Consider the following 19,927-nt stretch of genomic DNA (forward strand, 5'->3'; position numbering starts at 1 on the left):
TCTCATGGGATAAGTATCATTCCTGGCCCTGGTCACTGGGTTACCAGATGTACAGGTAAAAAGGTGCTCCTTAAAGGGAAGTACTGTAATTCCCTAAGGGAAGGGCCAGGACAAACAGATCTGGGAAAATGTGCTAGGACAGCCTCAGGGAGGGAGCCTGCCTGGCAGGGCTTCACTGCTGCTTTGCAGAAGCGAGAAGAGTCATGGGCCTTGGGGTCTGTGTTTGCACAAGGACTGGCCTTCCGTGGAAGGGAGGACACTGTTGGGAGGGGGTGATAGACTGAGACTTCTATTCCTAAGTAACCACACAGTACCAAATCTACAGAATGGCAGCAATTTGCTCCTAGGAGCTTTATCTAAAGTCCCAAACATACAACCTTAGTTTGTGGAGTGTGACTATTACCTGCCACTAGATGGCCCCCCATGTACGCATCAGCCTTTATCACGTAGGGACCTTGGAGTAGATTTTCTGGTGTTTTTCTTCTTTTTTTTTTCTAAACGTGTACACACACATACACACACACAATCTTTACTTTCATCATCTTTGAAGCTGATAACCGATTCATTAGTTTTCCTTTTAACATTCAAATGATAGAACTTACATTCTCTGGAAAGTTGGTTTAACATAAAAATCTATGGGTGTTTTTTTTAAATGCTCTGGGCCATAAACTGTGTGACTAAGATGTTGGATTTGAATCTATTCTATTAAATAGTATGTTTTGGTTCGTCTAAAGTAATACATACAGTGTATAACAAAATAGTCTTTAAGTTCAATTTAAAAAAAAAAAAAAGCATTGGAAGAGAAAGCAAAAACAAACATTAAACCATGCGTACTTACTCCCTGGCAGAAAGTGTTCTGAGATCTTTTAAATATTAGCTTATATTATTTCATAGCTTGGAAATAGCTCTTCTGTTCACATCATTATAACCATCCGATAGACAAGGGAACAGACACTATGAAAAGTGAGGAGCTTACTCCGTGTTTCAACCAGTAATTGCCAGGCCCATCAACCTCCTGTCCTGGCTCATTTGCGCTATGTCCTTCTGCCTCCCACTGGTCTAAAACAATCAGGAGGGACTTAGCAGAAATCCAGTTGTGGCATGAAAGACGTCAGGATTCTGATTTCTCTTTTTTCCCTTCCTCTCAATTTTCTTATTGAAAACATAGAAAACAATCTCTAATTGCTGTGAAAGGACTTTGTGTATTACACAAACCTCTGCTGCTGTTATGGGTGTATTTGGGGTTTGGTGGGGATGTAGAACTCTCGTATGCGCCCAGGAGGTGGGTGGTCCTTCACTCATTCCACAAAAAGTATTTATTTTGAGGTCTCCCACACCCAGGTGCCCGTGCTATTTCAACAAGAAACTTGGTCCTCCTTGAACTGTTAGACTTGAGCATTACAATGTGGTTTCCCTGTGCTTTAGCCTCCCTTAGCCTCGGGATTCAGGAATAAGAGACAATGGTAGGAGAACTGCAGAGGTGGGACCCCAGCGGAATAGGAACATGGCCAGCGCCACTTCTGCATGAGCCAAACCACCAGCAAGAGGCAGATGGGTTTCTTAAATCATTATTTTGGAACACAATGTTTTGTTTCCGTATCCAAGAATTTCCACTTCAAATGGCCAGTCAGATCATCTCTCTGACAGAAGGCTTCAGCTACAAGCCTCTGGATAAATTGCAAAGGGCCTTCTTCTTCTTTGGGCCTGAGGCAAGCCACTTTCGTGTTGCATCTAAGAGTTTCTCCAATTTGGCTTAAGTAATGCTGTCCGAGACCCAGGCTTTGATCCCTATACATGAATCATTTAATATCTGGAGGGGGTCATTGGCAGGCTCTTGGTGTAAGGAAAATTCTGTTTTCCTCCTGGATTGGAAAACCCAGCAATAGACATCACTCTTATTCAACTTCATTTTTTTAAGATTTTTAAAATTTATTTATTCATGAGAGACACAGAGAGAGAGAGGGGCAGAGAGACAGGCAGAGGGAGAAGCAGGCTCCACTCAGGGAGCCCGATGGGGGACTCAATCCCCAGACCAGGACTACGCCCTGAGCCAAAGGCAGATGCTCAACCGCTGAGCCACCCAGGCGTCCCTCATTCGACTTCTTAATACACTAACTGTTGTAAAACAGAAGGAGGGCTGATGAGTCTACAGGGATGAAGTTCATCTGAGAGAATATTTGTTATCTTATTTTTAGTTCCTCAAGTTTTTCTCACAAAACCCCATAATAAATGTGGGGTGCCTGACTTTGTTTACTTCTGTAGGGCCTCCTTGGGACATTGGCCCACACAGCAGCCTTAAACCAGGTTTCTTAGAGCTCGTGGGCTCGTGATGCACCGAGACCCTTCCATCCCTACCTGCACAGCTTCTAGGGCAGCAGGGGGCATGCACGAACCAGAGATGGGAGATGTAGCTGTTTCTGCCTCAGAACCTTCTGTGCCCTTCGTAAGAGGGCCCCAGAAGCCTTCTTGATGGCATTTTGGACAGAATGTCTGTATTGTAAGAAAGGAAAATGATGGGGGGGACGGGGGGGGGGGAGAGCACCAGAGGGACTCCTGTCAATGTGCCAAGGGAAACCAGTAGCGCAGAACCACTTTGTACCTGCAAGCCACGCAGGATGCTCAAGGAGGAGTGTTCAGTGTTGACTCAGCCTCTCTGCCATAAGGAAGAGGGGAAGTCTCAGCATCATTTGCCCAGACCCCTGAGGATCTGATAATGTTACTCTGAGCCCTTTCCTGCTGCAGCCATGTGGGGGCAGTGATGCAGCTAACCAGGCTGGTTTCCCTTGTAGGAACTCATGGCTTTGAGACCATTTCAATCCTTGGAACTTCTTAAATTGGGGCCTCTGGGTTCAAATTCATTTCCTGGACAACACAGAACCACAGACCATCAAAGGGAACAGAAATGGCTGGCTTTGGCTGTATTTCCTCCCTCTCTCCAAGAAGAGGAGCCCTCTGATACCTCTAATAGTTTTGCAGTCTCAGTGAAGTGGCTGAGAGAGAGGTGGGCCGGAAGGTAAAGGCCCGAGTCTCACTAACTCATGCAGACTCTAGCCACTGGATTACCACAGTCTACTTTGGGGCGTAGCTTCACAATTTAGTGTGCTCTTTGGTTTCAGCCCAGCCTGTGGGGTCATGACAGTGCCAAAAGATTGATTTAGAAAGACCTTGATGTCATTGGAATAAACATCAATAAACGGAGCCCCTTTTTGCTCCCCACGGTAGATCTCCCCATCTCTTACCTGGACAACTCCTAATTGGCCTTCATGCTTTCATTCTGCACCTCTTCTACACACCGACATCCATTCTCATACAGCTGCCACAGTGAACTTTCCAGAACATAGCTGATGAAGGCACTCCCATAAAACGGACAAATAGACAAGAAGCTTAAGTGGCTTCCTATTGCCTTCAGGATCAAATCTCAACCCCAGAGGTAGCATTCAAGTGCCATCTCACCCTGGACTGACCTTCTCGGTCACCCTTTTCCCATCATGAGCACACTTGGAGTTGTCCTGTCTGACAGAGGTCTTCACTCACTTGCTTGAACTCTCCTGGCACATCGAGCTCCTTTGTCCATGCTATTGCCTTAGCCTGGAATGCCTTCTAAACACCTCTCTGCCTTGAGACTTTTTCTCATCCCTCAAGGTCCCACTGAAATGTTCCAAACCCCTGAAATCCTGCCCTCCCCAGTCCCTCAGCAGTCAGGCTCTCTTCTTTGCATTTCCACACTCTTGTGCCTTCAGTTTGAGCTCTGCTGAGCACTGCTTTGTAATTGTTCATACATGTGCCTCCCCATCAGATGATGAGTTTTTTAAATGTAGAGACTAGGCAACTGTCACTGCATCTAACACAACACGTGCTTGATAAGCAATGAATGAACGATCCAGAATATTTCATACCTCCCTTCGAAGGCCAAAGAGACCCAAACGCTGTGCTTTCTGCTCTAGCCAGCAACCACCCCTGTTTTGATTTCAGACCCTTTTCTCCTGGCCAGGTGCCTGATCTCAGAGTCTCATACAACTCAACCCATAGCCATGACTGTGGCCCTTGGCTCCTGAGAGGAAGGGGCAGGGTTCAGTGGCTGTGTGTCTGAGAACATGCTGGAGAACAATGGCAGGAAGTGTGCAAGTGGGAAACAATCATTGGGCTCAGCCCATATGGAGGAGCTTCCTGATTGGCTTGATTTGTTCTGAGCAGGAACTCTTAGAATAACTTTGGAATTATCCCAGTGGGATGACAAATTTCTCCACCGAGGAGGAGCTGTCACCTGGTAATATCAAGCATGGAAAACATGGTTACAAAAAAAAAAAAAAAAAAGTAAGAGGAAGGTCCCTGTAGGAAGACCATTTGGATTTGCCAAGTGTCTGAGCCCCTGCCACAGTGCCCTGGGCTAACCTCCTTTTGAGACGCCACTTTAGGCACAATTCAACTGTCACCTATATCTTCCAGATGATGGCATTCTCTCCTCTAAGGCTCAAAGGCCAGAGGTGCTTTCTGTTCTTTGCTGGTCTGTCAGGAAGCTCATGGAAACTCAGACTGCAGGTGGCTGTAGGCAGGAATGCTCCCTTTTAGAATCACATTCCTGTGGTAGACATTGATTGAGCATTGGCTGTGTACAAAGCACTCTTGTAGGCACTTGTGGGGGCCATAGACATACACAGTCATACGTAGTCATACAGAAAGGGCATGGTGATACCTTTTCTACTCTCATGGAGCAGTAGTTTCCAAATCATGTTCTGTTCTGTGGAAAGGCCCAGTTGAGGCAAGGAGGGGGTAGGAGAAGCAGGAGGGGCTCCCAGCTCCCAGTCCAGTCAGGCCTCAACCAAGGCAGATCTCTTTGATCAAGATACTAGAAAAGAAAATTCTACACCCGAAAAGGGAAATATGAAAACCTTTGGACTAGGAACAGTTTCATTTGCTCTTGGAAGGAGGCAGCCCAGGGCAGCCTAATATCCAAGGCTCCAGTAACAGGCAGACCTAAGTTGGGGTCACAGCTCTGCCTCTTACTAGTGATGGGCCACAAGTCTCTGAACCTCCCGTACATCATCAGTCAAGTGTGGATTTATAGTAATAGCTACTACACAGATTGCAGAGAATTGAATGAAGCTTATAAACAACTTAGCACATTGCCTAGCTCATGCTAAATACCCAATAAATAGCTATTTTTACCACTACTACTGTTGGGACATTAAATAATTGTTTCTGAGGAATGACTCATTAAGATGCTGACTCAAGGATCTTGAAAGCTCCATCAGTCTCCTCAGAGTAATCTCCAATACAGACAATAGGCAAAAATGTGTTGATTATCCCCAGTCTGGGCATTTATAAAAGCTGTGGCTAATGCCATGTGGATACATACATGTGTACACACACACACACACACACACACACACACACACACACACACACTCAGGGGCTAATGGCGAACTCTAACTCAGCAAGAAAACTATCACAGAGCGCTGGATTTAGACACAAACAATGAGTAAACAGGGATCTGGATGGGAGGAATGTGCCACATAAACAATTTTCACAATCAGATATGAAAGCCCAGATGCTTCCTGCACGAAGGGCAAACCCAAAGAGAATCACAGGGTGAAACAAAGTCGATGCTCAGACTCTCCATCATTCAGGCCCAATTCCTGCAAAGCTGTGTGTCTTCTACCTATAGTTTTACATAGGTGAGCCCCAGAGTAAATAAGAAGAGTACATTACACGTGCACATGAGGGCACACATGCACACACACGCATGTGCACACACACACACACACACACAAACACACCCCTGGGGTGAAGTGAAATTATGTATTTGACATATTTGGGGAAGTTAGTGAAAAGCCTAGAAAACACGATAGTGCATTTTCTTATCTAGAGAAAGCAAATAAGACAAGGTGCTTCTCAATCAGTTCTTTTTACTAAGTCTAGCCATTAATTTGAATTTGTTCTTTTGAGAATCATTTTTGGCAGAAGGCATTGCACCAAAGGGTCTGCCTTGAGGCTGCTGCCAGTTGAGAAACAGTTTACACATCCACTGAAATGTGTATTTCCTCAACCAGCATTTCTTGAGAACTTTCCCTGAGCCATGTTCCTTGCTAGATATAAATGAGCTAGATGCTAGAAGCCATGCTCACAGAAAGCTAAAGAAGAGGTGATCGGGGATCCCTGGGTGGCTCAGCGGTTTGGCGCCTGCCTTTGGCCCAGGGAGTGATCCTGGAGTCCCGGAATCGAGTCCCACGTCGGGCTCCCGACATGGAGCCTGCTTCTCCCTCTGCCTGTGTCTCTGCCTCTCTCTCTCTCTCTCTATGTCTATCATAAATAAAAATAAAAATAAATCTTTAAAGAAAAAGAAGAGGTGATCATTATCCTCAAGGGGTTTGCAAAAGGAAGTTGGGAAAGGAACCTCAAATCTATAAATAAGTGATTAAAATACAATAGGAGAAAATTGGTGATAGAAATATGTCCACAGGATAAGGCAGCAAAGAGGAAGGACACCTTCATGGGAAAGGTATCAGGGAAGGCTTCCAGAAAGAGATGATACCCAAGCAGATGCTTAATGAGCAGTAATTACCCAGGGGAAGGAAAAGAGGGAGAACAAGTGCCATTCGGGCAGATGGTGGTAGGAGCAAAGGCACTGAGGCAAGGAAGAGCACCCTGTGTGCAGGGATCTTCTAGAAAGTCATGTTCCTGGAGATACATGGGAGGCCGGGAATATGTAGGCTAAGGAACTTATAGCAGGGAGCCTGCGAGGGGCTGCCAGCAGGGGAATGCAAGTGTGGTGTGTCCACACACATTCTGGATTTGAGGGTGATAGGGCAGGGTAGATGCAAAGAGATTGATGGGAAGGTTGCTGTAAGCATTTAGGGGAAAGGAGGTTGCTCTCACAGGGCTGAGGAGGAGGAGATGAGAGATTTGTGGAACAAAGTGGCAGGATTTAGTGGCTCATATACATGCGTGGTGTTAGCAGAGAGGGGCAAGTCAGAGGCCAGGATAACATCCAGGTTTCTATCTTAAGTAGAATGGACTGGTGGTGGTACCAGGAATGGAGGTAAAGAATGCCAGAGGGAGCAGCAGCTTTTTGGAGAGAGAGGAGTTGGTCCTGCATATGTTGGGTTGGGGTAGCTGTGGACTATCCACATGGAGACACAGGACATGCAACCGTATACAGAGGCTGGGGTCTAGGAGAGAGGCTCGAGGGTGTTGCGGAGGTAGATGTCAGCACGTCGTGGGAATTAAATCGTGAGACTTGACGTGATTAGCCAAGGATAAAATGTGTAGCGAGGACAGTGAGCCCAATGAACATTTAATAAAGGAGGGTAGAAGAGGAACCCATATGGGGAATCTGGTGCCATGGCCTCTGAAGGGGAAGAGGAGTGGTCCACCGTGTTTTAAAAAATGGAGAAGTCAATAGATTCACCCTGAAGAGTATCCATTAGACTCAGCATTTAGGATGTCAGGGACCTGAACGAGACCAGATGCAACAGAGTGACATGGGCAGAAGGGGAAGTAAGTTGGAGGGTGGCTGGGATATGAGGATGTTGAAGCAGCCAGAGGGGAGCGCTGCTGGGGGAGTCTGGGAGAGAGATTCGGTAGTAACTCAAACAGGATGCAGGGTCGTAAGAAGTTCACCTATTTTTAATGTGAGAGAATTTATTTCTGCTTAGGGACTAGAGGAAAAGGAGGCATCTGGGGAGAGGTGGAAGCTCTCGGGGGAGGGGATAATTGATGGAGTGCCATCCCAGAGGAATGTGCGGGGTCAGGTGCACAAGTAGAGCCACTGGCTTTGAGCAGGAGAGTCTCTGAGTCAGAGTCGGGAGGTGAGAAGGCTGGATGAGACTTTTTGTCTTCCTACAAAAAGGGACATTTCTTGGGCAGGAAAGGGTTTACGCCACTGAGAAGTGTGTTGCTTTGAAAAGAGATTCATCTCGCTGTCATGTAATCAAAACTCTTTATGTCTGATGAAACAGGCTCAAACAAGAATCACACCCAAGAAATCAATGCTCAGCACAAGGTTGGAAATGATTTCCTGTAGCAGAAATCAACTTGCACAAATTCTTTTTTGTTGTTGTTTTTTTTTTTTTTTGCTTGCACAGATTCTGATGGTGTGAGCCACATGATTCCAGATGGAATCAACACACAAGAGAAGGAGAGATAGGCTGGCCTCTGTGGGTGAAGGAAAACTTAGGGAGGGAGAAATTTGCATTTATACATATATTTTTAAAGATTTTATGTATCTATTCATGAGAGACACAGGCTGAGGGAGAAGCAGGCTCACTTCGGGGAACCCGATGTGGGACTCGATCCCAGGACTCCGGGATCACGCCCTGAACCAAGGGCACCACTGAACCACTCAGGCGTCCCAAAGTTGCATTCATATTTATTTGCAATTAGATTTGGTTTAGTTGCACCAATATCAGTAATGAAAAGTGTTCATAGGTCCCAGCTGTATACTTAGATTAAGATATAATTAGTCAGGGGATCCCTGGGTGGCTCAGTGGTTTAGCGCCTGCCTTTGGCCCAGGGCGTGATCCTGGAGTTCCGGGGTTGAGTCCCGCATCGGGATCCCTGCAGGGAGCCTGCTTCTCCCTCTGCCTGTGTCTCTGCCTCTCTCTCTCTGTGTCTCTCATGAATAAATAAATAATTTCTTTTATAAAAGATATAATAGGTCAATCTAATATTAATTTGTTTTCTCAATGAGTATACAAATTAGTATATTTGGAGAAGGGAAGTAGCAAAACCAGGTGGGGTAGGGTAACCTTTTAACATTCATATCAGGTGGTGTATACCGAGTACCTAACAGGGCTAGAAACGCTACGGAGAGGAGTGAACACATCTGGTTGAAGTGACTTAAGGAAAACATTACTAAAAAGATAGGATTTGGGTTGGGTTTTGACTGTTAGTGTGTGTTAGATGGGGTTGAGAGTAGGGAGTCATCCTTGGCTTTTTCACAGGGCAGCGTACTCTCTGTTCTTGGAACACAGGGGAGGGCAGAAGGCCAGGGAGGGGTTCGAGCAAAGCAGAGAGGGTGTGAACTTCCAGCCTAAGAAGCTTGGGTCCGGGAAGGAGGTGATGAAGAGCCACCAGGAGCTTTTTTTTCAAGGATAAGGGAAAGGATATGGGACCATTCTCCTCTCTGCCATAAAACTGTCTTAGTGATGACATGGAAAAAAAAAAAAATGAAATGGGCTTGAGTTTCCACTGACACCTTGCAGTCAAGGAAGGTCCTGTTCTGTTCTAAGGAGAGGTGGAAATCCTTTGTTTATTTAAGGGCTGTTAACCTTTTTTCACAGTAACATACCAAACGATCTGGGGTGATTCCAGATATGCTCATCTAAGTAAGAGGAAGCTGTTTCCTTACAAATTGAGTCACAAATGAAAAATATTTGGGGAGTGCCATAGAAACAAATGCAGTGTCTTCCTGAAATATGGAAAAGGAATTTTGTAGCTTCTAGTTGTGTGAAAACAAACAGTGTTCTTCCCAATGCTCTACCTAGGATATAGAAGCAGGGAGGGATTGAGGGATTGAGAGGGACAGGGTAGAGAGAGAAGGGGAGGGTGAGGGAAGAGAGAGAGAGAGAGAGAGAGAGAGAGGCTAAATTTTATAAGGATGGAGGAGGGGTCAGATGATCAGGCCTCAGGCGGAACTAAGGACCCTGGAAGCAGGAACTAACGGGCCACTCCAGAATTGCTGTGGGTGTGACTCACCCTTGATGAGTCTCCATTCTGGGGTCATTCCTCTCAAGATGCAGTCTGGGCAAGAGTTCAGGCAACCTTACTTATATTTCTATTCTGTGGCTAGGGAAGTGGGGCCCTCTCATCAGTGAGTGGTTTCACCAAATCCACAAGGAACTCCAGAGGAATTGTGGAGGAGTTGGATATTGTTCCCAAAGGGAAAGTGGTGGGGATCCAGGGCAGGCACAATTCACAGCTGCTGGCCCCCTTAGCCTCTCACTACACTCACTTCTGAACTCACCACACTCACTTCTGAACTGGATGTGGATGTGTCTTTTGCTCCCACCGTGTAACTGCAACTGCATTGTCATTAACTAGCGCCATATTGTTGTTGTTGTTTTTTTAAAGATTTTATCTATTTATTCATGAGAGACACAGAGAGAGAGGCAGAGACATAGGCAGAGGGAGAAGCAGGCTCCCTACGGGGAGCCCAATGTGGGACTCATCCCAGGACCCCAGGTTCACACCCTGAGCCAAAGGCAGACACTCAACTGCTGAGCCACCCAGGTGCCACATCAGCACCATACTGTTAAGTCTTATGTGTCCAGGCGACTAGCTCAGCTGGAAGGGTGTCTCAAGTGTACACACACAGCACTGACTTGCCTCTTTCTCCTGTTAATTCAGCTGCCAAAGGCTCTGGGACTCAGACTGACACAAACATCACAGTCCTAGCACACCAAAGAGATGCTAAGACATGGGTGATTAGCATTGAGCAAAAAACGCAGGAACTTTCTGCTGAGACTTTGGATGGGGCAGAGATTTGAGGTAGGGGGTTGGTCAAGCACAGCTTCAGCCAAGTCCCATTTACAAGAGTTGGTTGGCAATCATGAATTCCAAACTTTGTGATTACTGCTGAGTCATTAATGAGGCTCTGGGCTGTGATTGCCTCTGGCCCCACATCCTCAGCACACTTAGAAGAGCATTTCATTCAAATTCAACCATATGTGCTAAGTGTCGTGTAATAAGTAGGATTACCTGTGGATGCAGGTGAAGAGACCCACAAAAACAGTGACTTAAACAAGGGAAAATAAGGGAAGGGAGAAGAAATGTGTGGGAAATATCAGAAAGGGAGACAGAACATAAAGACTGCTAACTCTGGGAAACGAACTAGGGGTGGTAGAAGGGGAGGAGGGCAGGGGGTGGGAGTGAATGGGTGACGGGCACTGGGTGTTATTCTGTATGTTAGTAAATTGAACACCAATAAAAAAAAAAAATAAATAAAAAAAAAAAATAAAATAAACAGGATGTTTACTTCTCCCTCCAGTAAAAATCCACAGGTAGGTGTCAAGAGCTGTCTGGAGGCCAGTGAATTCCTCAGAGACCCAGGGCTTCTTTCAGTTGATCCCTCTCCTATCCTCAGAATTCAAGATGGTAGTTAGAGCTCCACCTGCGCACATGTGTACTTCAGGCCAAATGATGAAGAACGAGGTAAAGAAGGTTCTAGAATCTGTTCTACAGGGCTTTCGCTTACACCTCTTTGGCCAGACTGTGCTGTACACGGCTACAAACGAGGCTGAAGAATGTGGTCATTATACTGTGTGGCCACGTGCCTAGCTGGACGTTAGGGATCACATTGCTGTCCGAGAAAGGAGGATGGAAACCGGTAAACAACTCACAGTCTCGATTACATGTTTCCTTGTGCTGGGTATACAAAGATGTGGGCAGCTCTCCTCCCCTCTGAACACATTCTTCTTGAGGTTCTTGTTTTGGCGGGTTGGCCAGACAGGAGCCCCACTTGACTGCTCAGCCAGTTCCAGAGAAGAGACCAGGTCTAAATTCAGCAGCTCGGCCATCTGCCAGCATCTCCTGTGATTCTGAGAGAACTTACTGAGACTCAGACGCATGGCACCCGAGCACCCATGTTTGGCCTTTCACGGTGTGTGTGTGCGACCCTAGCTCCGGTTTCTCAATGGAGAGGAAAATTGTAGAGGTTCACTCCTCCACACTAGCTCAAGCTTGTTCAGAAATACACTTGTGATCATTACTGCTCTTCTTGCCTCAGTTGACTCAGTGCTCGGTTCCTCCGTGGGGAAGCCCAGAAGTCCCCCTTCTTCTTCCTACCTTACTGGTCTACTCTCCCCACAACCACCCTCCTCACTCCTGGGCCCCAATTCAAATCATCACTGCCCCCCCCCCTCACTGGGTGGCAAGTTCCATTTGCCTTGGTCCTTCCATTTCTCAGAATGGAGCCCCTACGAGTCATGGTGTTTGCTGAACTTGACGTCTACACTTCCAAATGAGAGAGCTCAGACAGAGAAAGCTACAGGGAAATGGATGTCGCCTAAATCTAACCAATCTGATCCAAAGGTCAGCACTGCTGGAAGAGGGAATGGGCTGCCTTTAGAGGTGGTGAGCTCTCCATGCATGGAGGATTTCAGACCGAGGTAGGATGACTGTTGAGGAGAGTACAACTCAGGGGCTTCATGTTTCTGAGAAGCAATTAGATTAGCTTCCACTCCTAGCCCTGACCTTCTGTGGGCATGAAAAATACATTATGTTGCATTATGCATTCTTCAGGAAATGAGGGCATAAAAGGGAAGTGGTCATAGGGAGGTAGTCAGTCGAAAGCAGTGGCAAAGAAGGCCAGTTCTCCAGCCAGACCACCGGGGTCCAGATCCTGGCCCCATGTTATCTTTTTTGACCCTGGGCAAGTCAGTGACCTTTCTGTACTTCATTTCCTTCATCTGCAGAGTGGAATTAAGGAATTCCTATTTCTTAGGCTATCGGGAAGCCTAAGTATCGTAATGCTTGCAAAACACTTGGAAAGAGTGTCTGGCACACGGTAAGCAGTCAAAACCCCTAATCCTTACCATTGTTGTTGAATATAAGCAAAATATACATAACAAAAACAATATTGGAATTACTGGTATTCTAATTATTACCACCCCAGTGATGGAGAAAGAAAAACAAAGCACGCCTCGGTTTACAGGCAAAGCCCTCTCGAAGCAGTCCGACTCCTGGAGACCCAGTTCGTATTAGTCTGTAGTCTGTTAGATTCAACCGAGAGGCGCCTGCACAAAGGAGACATTTATTGGCTCCTTAAGTAAGAGGGTTCAAGGTGAAGCAGAGGGTCATGGGAAACAGCAGCTAGAGAACCAATGGCCCAGGCTCCCTCTCAGGCAGCCTCTGCAGTTTGTTTGAGCCTTGCTTTCTCCCACTGCAGAGGACGGAAGGTAGGTTCTCTGCAGAGCCCCTCAGGCCAGGTGTTTATCTCTGGGCCAGACAAGGCACAGCAAAACACAAGCAGGGAGTGAGCCACAGGGATGAGGGATAGCAATGCTGGGGACCTCTCTGGGGCCATCGTGCTGAGCCGTGTCCACTGGAGAGTAGAGCTTGCCATACCCGAAAAGGCCACACAAGGCCACATGCCCCTGGGTGAGAGCAAGGACATGCGATATTCCGGGCCATGGCCTGTGCTGCCTTGGCCTGGCTCGTTTTCTCCTCTTTTCTACCTGGTGAATGCATCATTCAAGGCCCAGCTCACATATCACCTTCTCAGTTAGGTTTTTCTCACCACCTGTGAGAGGTCAGCTATGACCTCAGCGGGGGCTTAAAGTCATACAAATCTGGAGCTGACAGTCCAGATGCTTTGTGAGTTGTATTGTAAAGTATGTGTTTACCAGGCTGGTTTGGTCACTTGGCCAAGAGCTCTCAGGAGTGGACACTGTGCTGACTTTGCACTCTGGCCCCAATGGGTCAGCGCAGTGCCTGATAGAATGAAGGCGTGTGCGGAAAGGTGGATGGATGAATGCATAAATGGATTTTGAAATGATAGTGATCGATAGGCTTTGCAGAGCCATGGGTCGTTCATATTTTCCTGCGAGGGAGGTCCATTGGGGTTAGGTAGATTTTTCTAGACCATCTGGCCATGATGGCAACTATATTGCCAGGAAATTAAGCCAGCACAGCTGCAGGGTGTCACCTCTGCTTACCGCCTATTACAGTTTGCTTTTTGCTCGGAAGAAACCGAGCAAGCCGGTCAGGGGCTGTTGTGTGCACCTGTCCCAGCCTAAAAGAGCCTCGATTAACCTTGCGTATAAATTACACTTCCTGCCCATTCTTTATTTTTAGCTCTGCAATGTCTGCTTGGCGCCTCCAGGGAAGACTGCATTAGATTTCAGTCATGAAACTACAAAACAGTGACATCTCCAGCCTGGCCGAGATGACTCTTATTAACCCCATAAAAGTCCCCATTTCTAGGGACGCTCCCCAGCCCCAGGACTTAGGTTTTCCACAGAACCATAGTGGCCTGGGGGCCGTTCAGCACCCTCAAGACCTGGCCCCAGCCCATGTGTGCATTTGTAGAGAAATCTGCTCCGATCTGACCTACCTTGACTTACATAAACTGTCACTTTCCTGCATTCATCCCCTTTGAGTGAAACTCATTTGTTGTTATTGCAAAAAGTTTAGTTTTGTTGCCCTCTCTCTCTCTCTCTTTCTCCCATGTCTCAGTTACACAGTATCATGACCCAAATCTTTAGTGCTTGAACTATATAGCTGAGAGCCCTGAAACCCATAGGGCCAGGGGCAGGCTGTGGAGATAGTTGGCCAGCCAATGGGCATCAGTCCACAGAGAGTTCTTAACCACTGGGGCTGCCTCACTGGGAGACATGAACTACTTAGAGTCAGCCTCCACCCCCCCCCCCTTTATCAGTCAGCCGTTCTTAACTTGGTTTTGTTTATCATAGAATCTCCTGCAGTGCCTAGCTCTGAGTCCAGCCTCACAAGCCCCATAAATGTTGGTTGAGTTGAATGTAAATCGACGTTGGAGTGTGCCTATTTAACCCTTTAGGGACACAGGAGAAGCTGGCTCCTTTCCCATGCCAAGCCTGTGAAATGCTGCTTTCTCAGCACTAGGTTGGGGTGGGGGGGATTATTTTAAAAGCCATTTATTGGTTTTATTCTGGTTAGACAAAGAATACATGAATTTTTTAAGATTTTATTTATTTATTCACGAGAAACACCGAGAGAGGCAGACATAGGCAGAGACAGAAGCAGGCTCCCTGTGGGGAGCCTGATGTGGGACTCGATCTCAGGATCCTGGAATCACGCCCTGAGCCGAAGGTAGATGCTCAACCACTGTGCCACCCAGGTGCCTGTGAATTTCTTTTTTTTTAATTTTAATTTTTATTTTTTTATTTTTTATTTTTATTTTTATTTTTTTTTGAATTTCTTAAAAATCGGGAAAATACTGAAAATTATGAAGAACAAAATTAAAATTACCCAACATCCATTACACAGAGGCAACTACCACTGATGTTTTCCTATCTTCTCAATCTTAGTCCTCATGAGGGAGGGCCCTGTATCCCTCCAGATTTTTCTGAGGATTAGGGAAGGGGGGCAGGGGTAGACTGTACTTTTTCTAATCCTATAGCTTCAGGCATTATTGGGATATACACATACACACATATTACAAATTTATATGTATTGAGATATGTTTTATTAGGGTATATGTGTATATTCCCATGTATTTATCATGTAATACATATGTATATAATATATATCCATATGATATATAAATATTTGAGCTGAATGAATTGGCTATTGCCATAATAGAACTATGTGATTACTCTCAAACTCAGTGGTTTGAAACGATTGTCACTTATTATTGCTCACACTTCCACGACTCTGCTGGGTATTTGCTGATCTAGGCTGGGCTCCGCTAAGCAACTCTAATTTCATGTATAGGTCCTACTGGGCAAGGCTTATGACTTTGGGTTGGGCTCTAGTCTACTCCCCATGTGTTTTTTTCCGAGGCCAAGGCTGAAGGGATAGCCATTGAACAGAGAAGCTCTTCTCTTGGTGCTGCCAAGGCACGCAAGAACAGACCCAACTGGGCAAGCACATTCCAAGCCTCTCCTGTGTTGTGTCTGCTAACATCTTGTTGGCTAAAGCAGGTGACATGGCTGAGCCCATAGTCCAGGGGCAGGGGAGTACCCACCATGAGACCACAGCAAATCATGTGGCCAAGACCAACATCAATGGGTCGCATGAAGGTGAAGAGGGGAAGGAGGGAATATGTTTGAGAGTAACAGACCCACATCCTCCATGTTTGCTGAGCAACTCTGTCCTCTGAGATTCAATCTTCTCAGAACCCACCTGGCAAGTACTCTCATCCAATCTTCCCAGGAAGCCTCCTGCTGTGCTCCTCTAACCACTGAACTAGTTCAGTTTCTGGATCATTGGACTGCCCCATGTGTATTGTTCCCATTCCACATTCATATCCCTTTCCTTGATTTCCCCCAGAATAATTTACACAGAGGTAGGTAGGTTCCATTTGCTGCACATATGGAACAGCAAAGGTGTTTTATATCTTTCTGTTTACATATCTATGTCACTTGGCTCCCTTTCCTGTAGCTTCTGCTTGCATCTCAGCCTGCACACAGCCTCTCACATCCAGGCCTGCTGCAGAACTCAGCCTGGCCTCAGAAATCCTGAAGGTCTCATTCGCCTGAGCCACATCTTTTTGCAACTTGGTTTAGTTTCTTTGATTCTTTCACCATACGTATATTGAGCACTTGTGCCTTCCCACCCCATGATGAATTTATCATCTAGTAGGGGAAATGAATGATTTATATGTGCTATGATATGGGGTTTAGGGTTGCAGACTTCAGCACTATTGATATTTGGGGCCAGATCATTCCTTGTGGTGGGGGCTGTCCTGGGCATTGTGGATGTTCAGCAGCATCGCTGACCACTACCCAATAGATGCCAGTAGTACCACCTCCACTCTCCTTGAGTTATGAGACCACCAGATTATCTGCAGACATTGCCAAATATCTCCTGGGGGACAAATCACTGCAGTTGAGAACCACTGCTCTAACCTATAGTAGACTTGATGAGACCACTGATAAACCAAAATAATGTGCTAATAAATGTTCAGAGGAGGGCAGTGTTATTTCCTGCCTGGTGGTGATCTGGGAAAGCCTCATGGGGTGGCTGGTGTCTGAGCTGAGACTTCAAGAATGGTTAGGGTTTTGAGATGGGTTTCTCAGAGGAGGGGAAAACATGGAGCACAAATGAGCAAATGAGGAGTAGCTTTTGTTGTCAAGAGTGGAGGCCATGTAGGTACTGGGAGGCTAGCTACCATAGGGCCATCTAAGTCATTATAAGGACTTCCACTTTTACTGTGAGTGATAGAGTAAATATATTTGTGTTCATTTGGAGGGAAGATGATTGTCCATAATTTGTCTTCACAACCCAAATTGCTGCAAAGTCTCATCCATCCAGAGGCCATTTTTCTTATGTCCAGGAAGGAAACCTCTGAGGCGCACAGTGCGTCTCTAAATAAACCCATGCCTGTAGCTTGGTGTCCCTTACCCCTCTGAGGATCTCAACTGGACTCTTTATCTTGGGTCTTAGTTGAATAGACTTGGTTAGCCAGCTCCCACCAGCAGGTTAGAGGATGGAAAGGGGGCACAATGGGCACAGACTCTGCAGCAAAGCTTCCAGTTTGACAGAGGGGAAAGAAACCAAAAGCAAAATTGAATGAGCAAACAAATACATTCAGGCTAAATAGTTCTTTTTAAAAATTTTTCATTTATTTATTTGATACACAGAGAGAGCACCAGCAGAGGGAGCGACAGGCAGAGGGAGAGGGAGAAGCAGGCCCTCCTTTGAGTAGAGAGCCTGACGTTGGGCTTGATCCCAAAACTCTGAGATCATGACCTCAGCCGAAGGCAGATGCTTAACTGACTGAGCCACCCAGTGCCCCTAGGCCAAATAATTCTTTAGGCAGGGGAATATCCACCCCTTCATAACCCTAAGGACATTGCTGCATGACAGTGCCACCTTAGAATGCCAGCATATGCAATGTTTAGCAAGGCAGGAAATATTCGAGATACTATAGAACCCATATGATAAGAGTTACACACCATGGTCAGGAGTCCTAGACTTCTGGCTTGAGTCCTTGGTTCAAGGCTTTGTAGCAATCAACTAGCCCCTTAACTTAGCCAAGCCTTTCTGGTCTCATCCAGAAAATGGGGATTCCCTACCAAAAGGTCATTGGGAATGTTAAATAAAATACACGATGTGAATTCTTAGCTCCGTTGTTGGCACAGATTTAGTGCTCAATAAAAATTAATAGTTCATACTATCATTTCATTGAAAGAATAAGCTACTGAGACTTCTCTCAGGTTATAAGTGTTCTGGAATATTCCCAGGGTCTCCTGGCAGTACCAAAATTTCCCTTTCAGGGAAGACATAGGATGACTGTGAAAACTGAGAAAGTTCTAATTCTATCAGTCCCCCCCCCCCCTTTCCTCCCTTCTTTTGGGCGGTAGAGGATGGGCCACTGAGGGAGATGACATCAGGCTCTCAAGGGTATTGGCCACTAGCCTGTGGCAACATATTTTCTCTGAGTAAGGCTAGTTCTTCACCCCTTAGAAGAACTGCTATTCTGAAATAGCGAAGAGAATAGGAAGCTATTTTCCTTTGGAAAATCGAGTTCAAGGGGAGACACCAAAGCATGTTGCAAAGTGGCAGCACTGAACTGGTGGCAGTAGCTCTGGGTTATTTTCCTTTGATCACTGTCTGCTTAGTGGCAAAGCTGAAAACTCAGGATGCTCTGTGATGTGAAACCCTGGCCTGGCACCTCCCCATCATGTAAGACGGAGACTGCCAGGAAGTCACCCCACAGGAAGGAGCTGCTCTCCGGCCCAGGGACGGCAGGACAATAAAGGACCCTGTTCTCTGTTTGTGTGTTTTCCAGGCTGGAGCAGGAAATACAAGCGCTAGAAAGTGAAGAGTCTCAGATATCTGCCAAAGAGCAAATCATCCTAGAGAAACTAAAGGAGACAGAAAAATCCTTTAAGGACCTTCAGAAGGTAAAGAAAACAAATGCGATTTCTCCAAACTATATCCACGGGGGAGTAGGCACTAGCGAATTGATGCCAATGGAGACAAGGCCAGTTAGTATTGATGAGAAGTCTGAGCACCCCACTCTGTGAAATGGGGTACCGATGTGTTAGAAGCAGGGTCGTCTCTGACACCGAGAGTGGCCTGTAGGCAGGTGGGGGACCACCTGGTCTGCGGGGAAGCACAGAGGAGAGCCTTTAAATCAATGCCACCTCCCTTTTGTCCAAACCCTTTATATGCCTGATTCCTGAAAAGTCATCTCCCCTTGGACTTCAGAATTCTAAAGCCAATTCATATTAAGCAGATTAGATCTGCTCCTTGTGGCTTTAAGTCTTTCCTTTATAAAAAGGCCAGAGGCAAAACCCTATCAAATGGATATGAATTTCAAATACACAGAGTGTAAACATGATAAAAACAGATGGTGCCGCGTAGCACAGAGGACAGAACCCATCAAGCCAGTAGTCTCTGAATATCTCAGGAACTTCCGTCCATTTTATATTATGTTTATTAAAGATTTTGTTTATTCATGAGAGACACACAGAGGGAGGCAGAGACACAGGCAGAGGGAGAAGCAGGCTTCCCAGAGGGAGCTTGACGTGGGACTCGATCCCAGGACCCCAAGATCATGACCTGAGCTGAAGGCAGATGCCCAACCACTGAGCCACCCAGGTGCCCCCCTTCCTTCCATTGTATAACGGCCCAGGTATGCAGGCCAAAGAAACAATGTAGTAAAATTAATTTTAAGATGGAATTTTCTGATATCACTTCTCCCAACACAAGCAAGGGTATTTGCCGGATAATCGACATAAATCCCTCCTGGGAGAAATTCAGTAGAGGTGGGAATGATAAAACTTTCCCTTAAATTGCAGGATCCCAGACAAATTTCCCAGAAGAAAAGAGAGCAGTGGGTTTCCCCACCACAGTCAAATTCTGGCCCTGGGGGAGAGAGATGGGTTAGATGGAGGAGGGCTTGTCTCCTCACGTGTGTAGTGACGCTCTGCCCTGCTTTTGTTTCCACAGAGCTTCTCCAATGCGGATGGAGGTAAGTGTAAGTGCTCTCTGCCCCCATTCTGTAGAGGAATCTTAATCCGGGTCAGCTTAGCGGGTCTCACGAACACAGACTCACCAGGAGATGTGATGTGTTGGTGTGTAAGGTCATCAGGGGGAAGGAACCAGAGTCTGTGCGAGGTGCACGTCCCAAGGCTTGTCTGCCTCTCTTCTAGGATGGTTTCTCGACTTACTGCTTCTAGTCTTATACGGTTGGCCTGGCTCCTCCCCTTCCCATCTAGTCCTCAAGGTTCATTGCTTGGACCTTTCTTGAAAGCTGCTCAGCAAAGAGTGCTAACGA

At 46.3% G+C, this 19,927-nt stretch overlaps 1 protein-coding gene across 9 annotated transcripts in view; it reads left to right on the top strand.

Annotated features, from left to right (window-relative positions):
- PALM2AKAP2 (PALM2 and AKAP2 fusion) overlaps positions 1–19,927 on the top strand; it is a 468,534-nt gene that overhangs the window by 241,747 nt on the left and 206,860 nt on the right. For all 9 annotated transcript variants that reach the window (XM_077912871.1, XM_077912859.1, XM_077912861.1 and 6 more), the window contains 2 exons: positions 18,434–18,548; positions 19,600–19,621. In XM_077912871.1, the coding sequence (XP_077768997.1) occupies positions 18,434–18,548; positions 19,600–19,621 (137 nt within the window). The remainder of the gene's footprint in view (positions 1–18,433; positions 18,549–19,599; positions 19,622–19,927) is intronic.

This window comes from Canis aureus, chromosome 10, assembly GCF_053574225.1.
Source record: "Canis aureus isolate CA01 chromosome 10, VMU_Caureus_v.1.0, whole genome shotgun sequence".
NCBI lineage: Eukaryota > Metazoa > Chordata > Mammalia > Carnivora > Canidae > Canis > Canis aureus.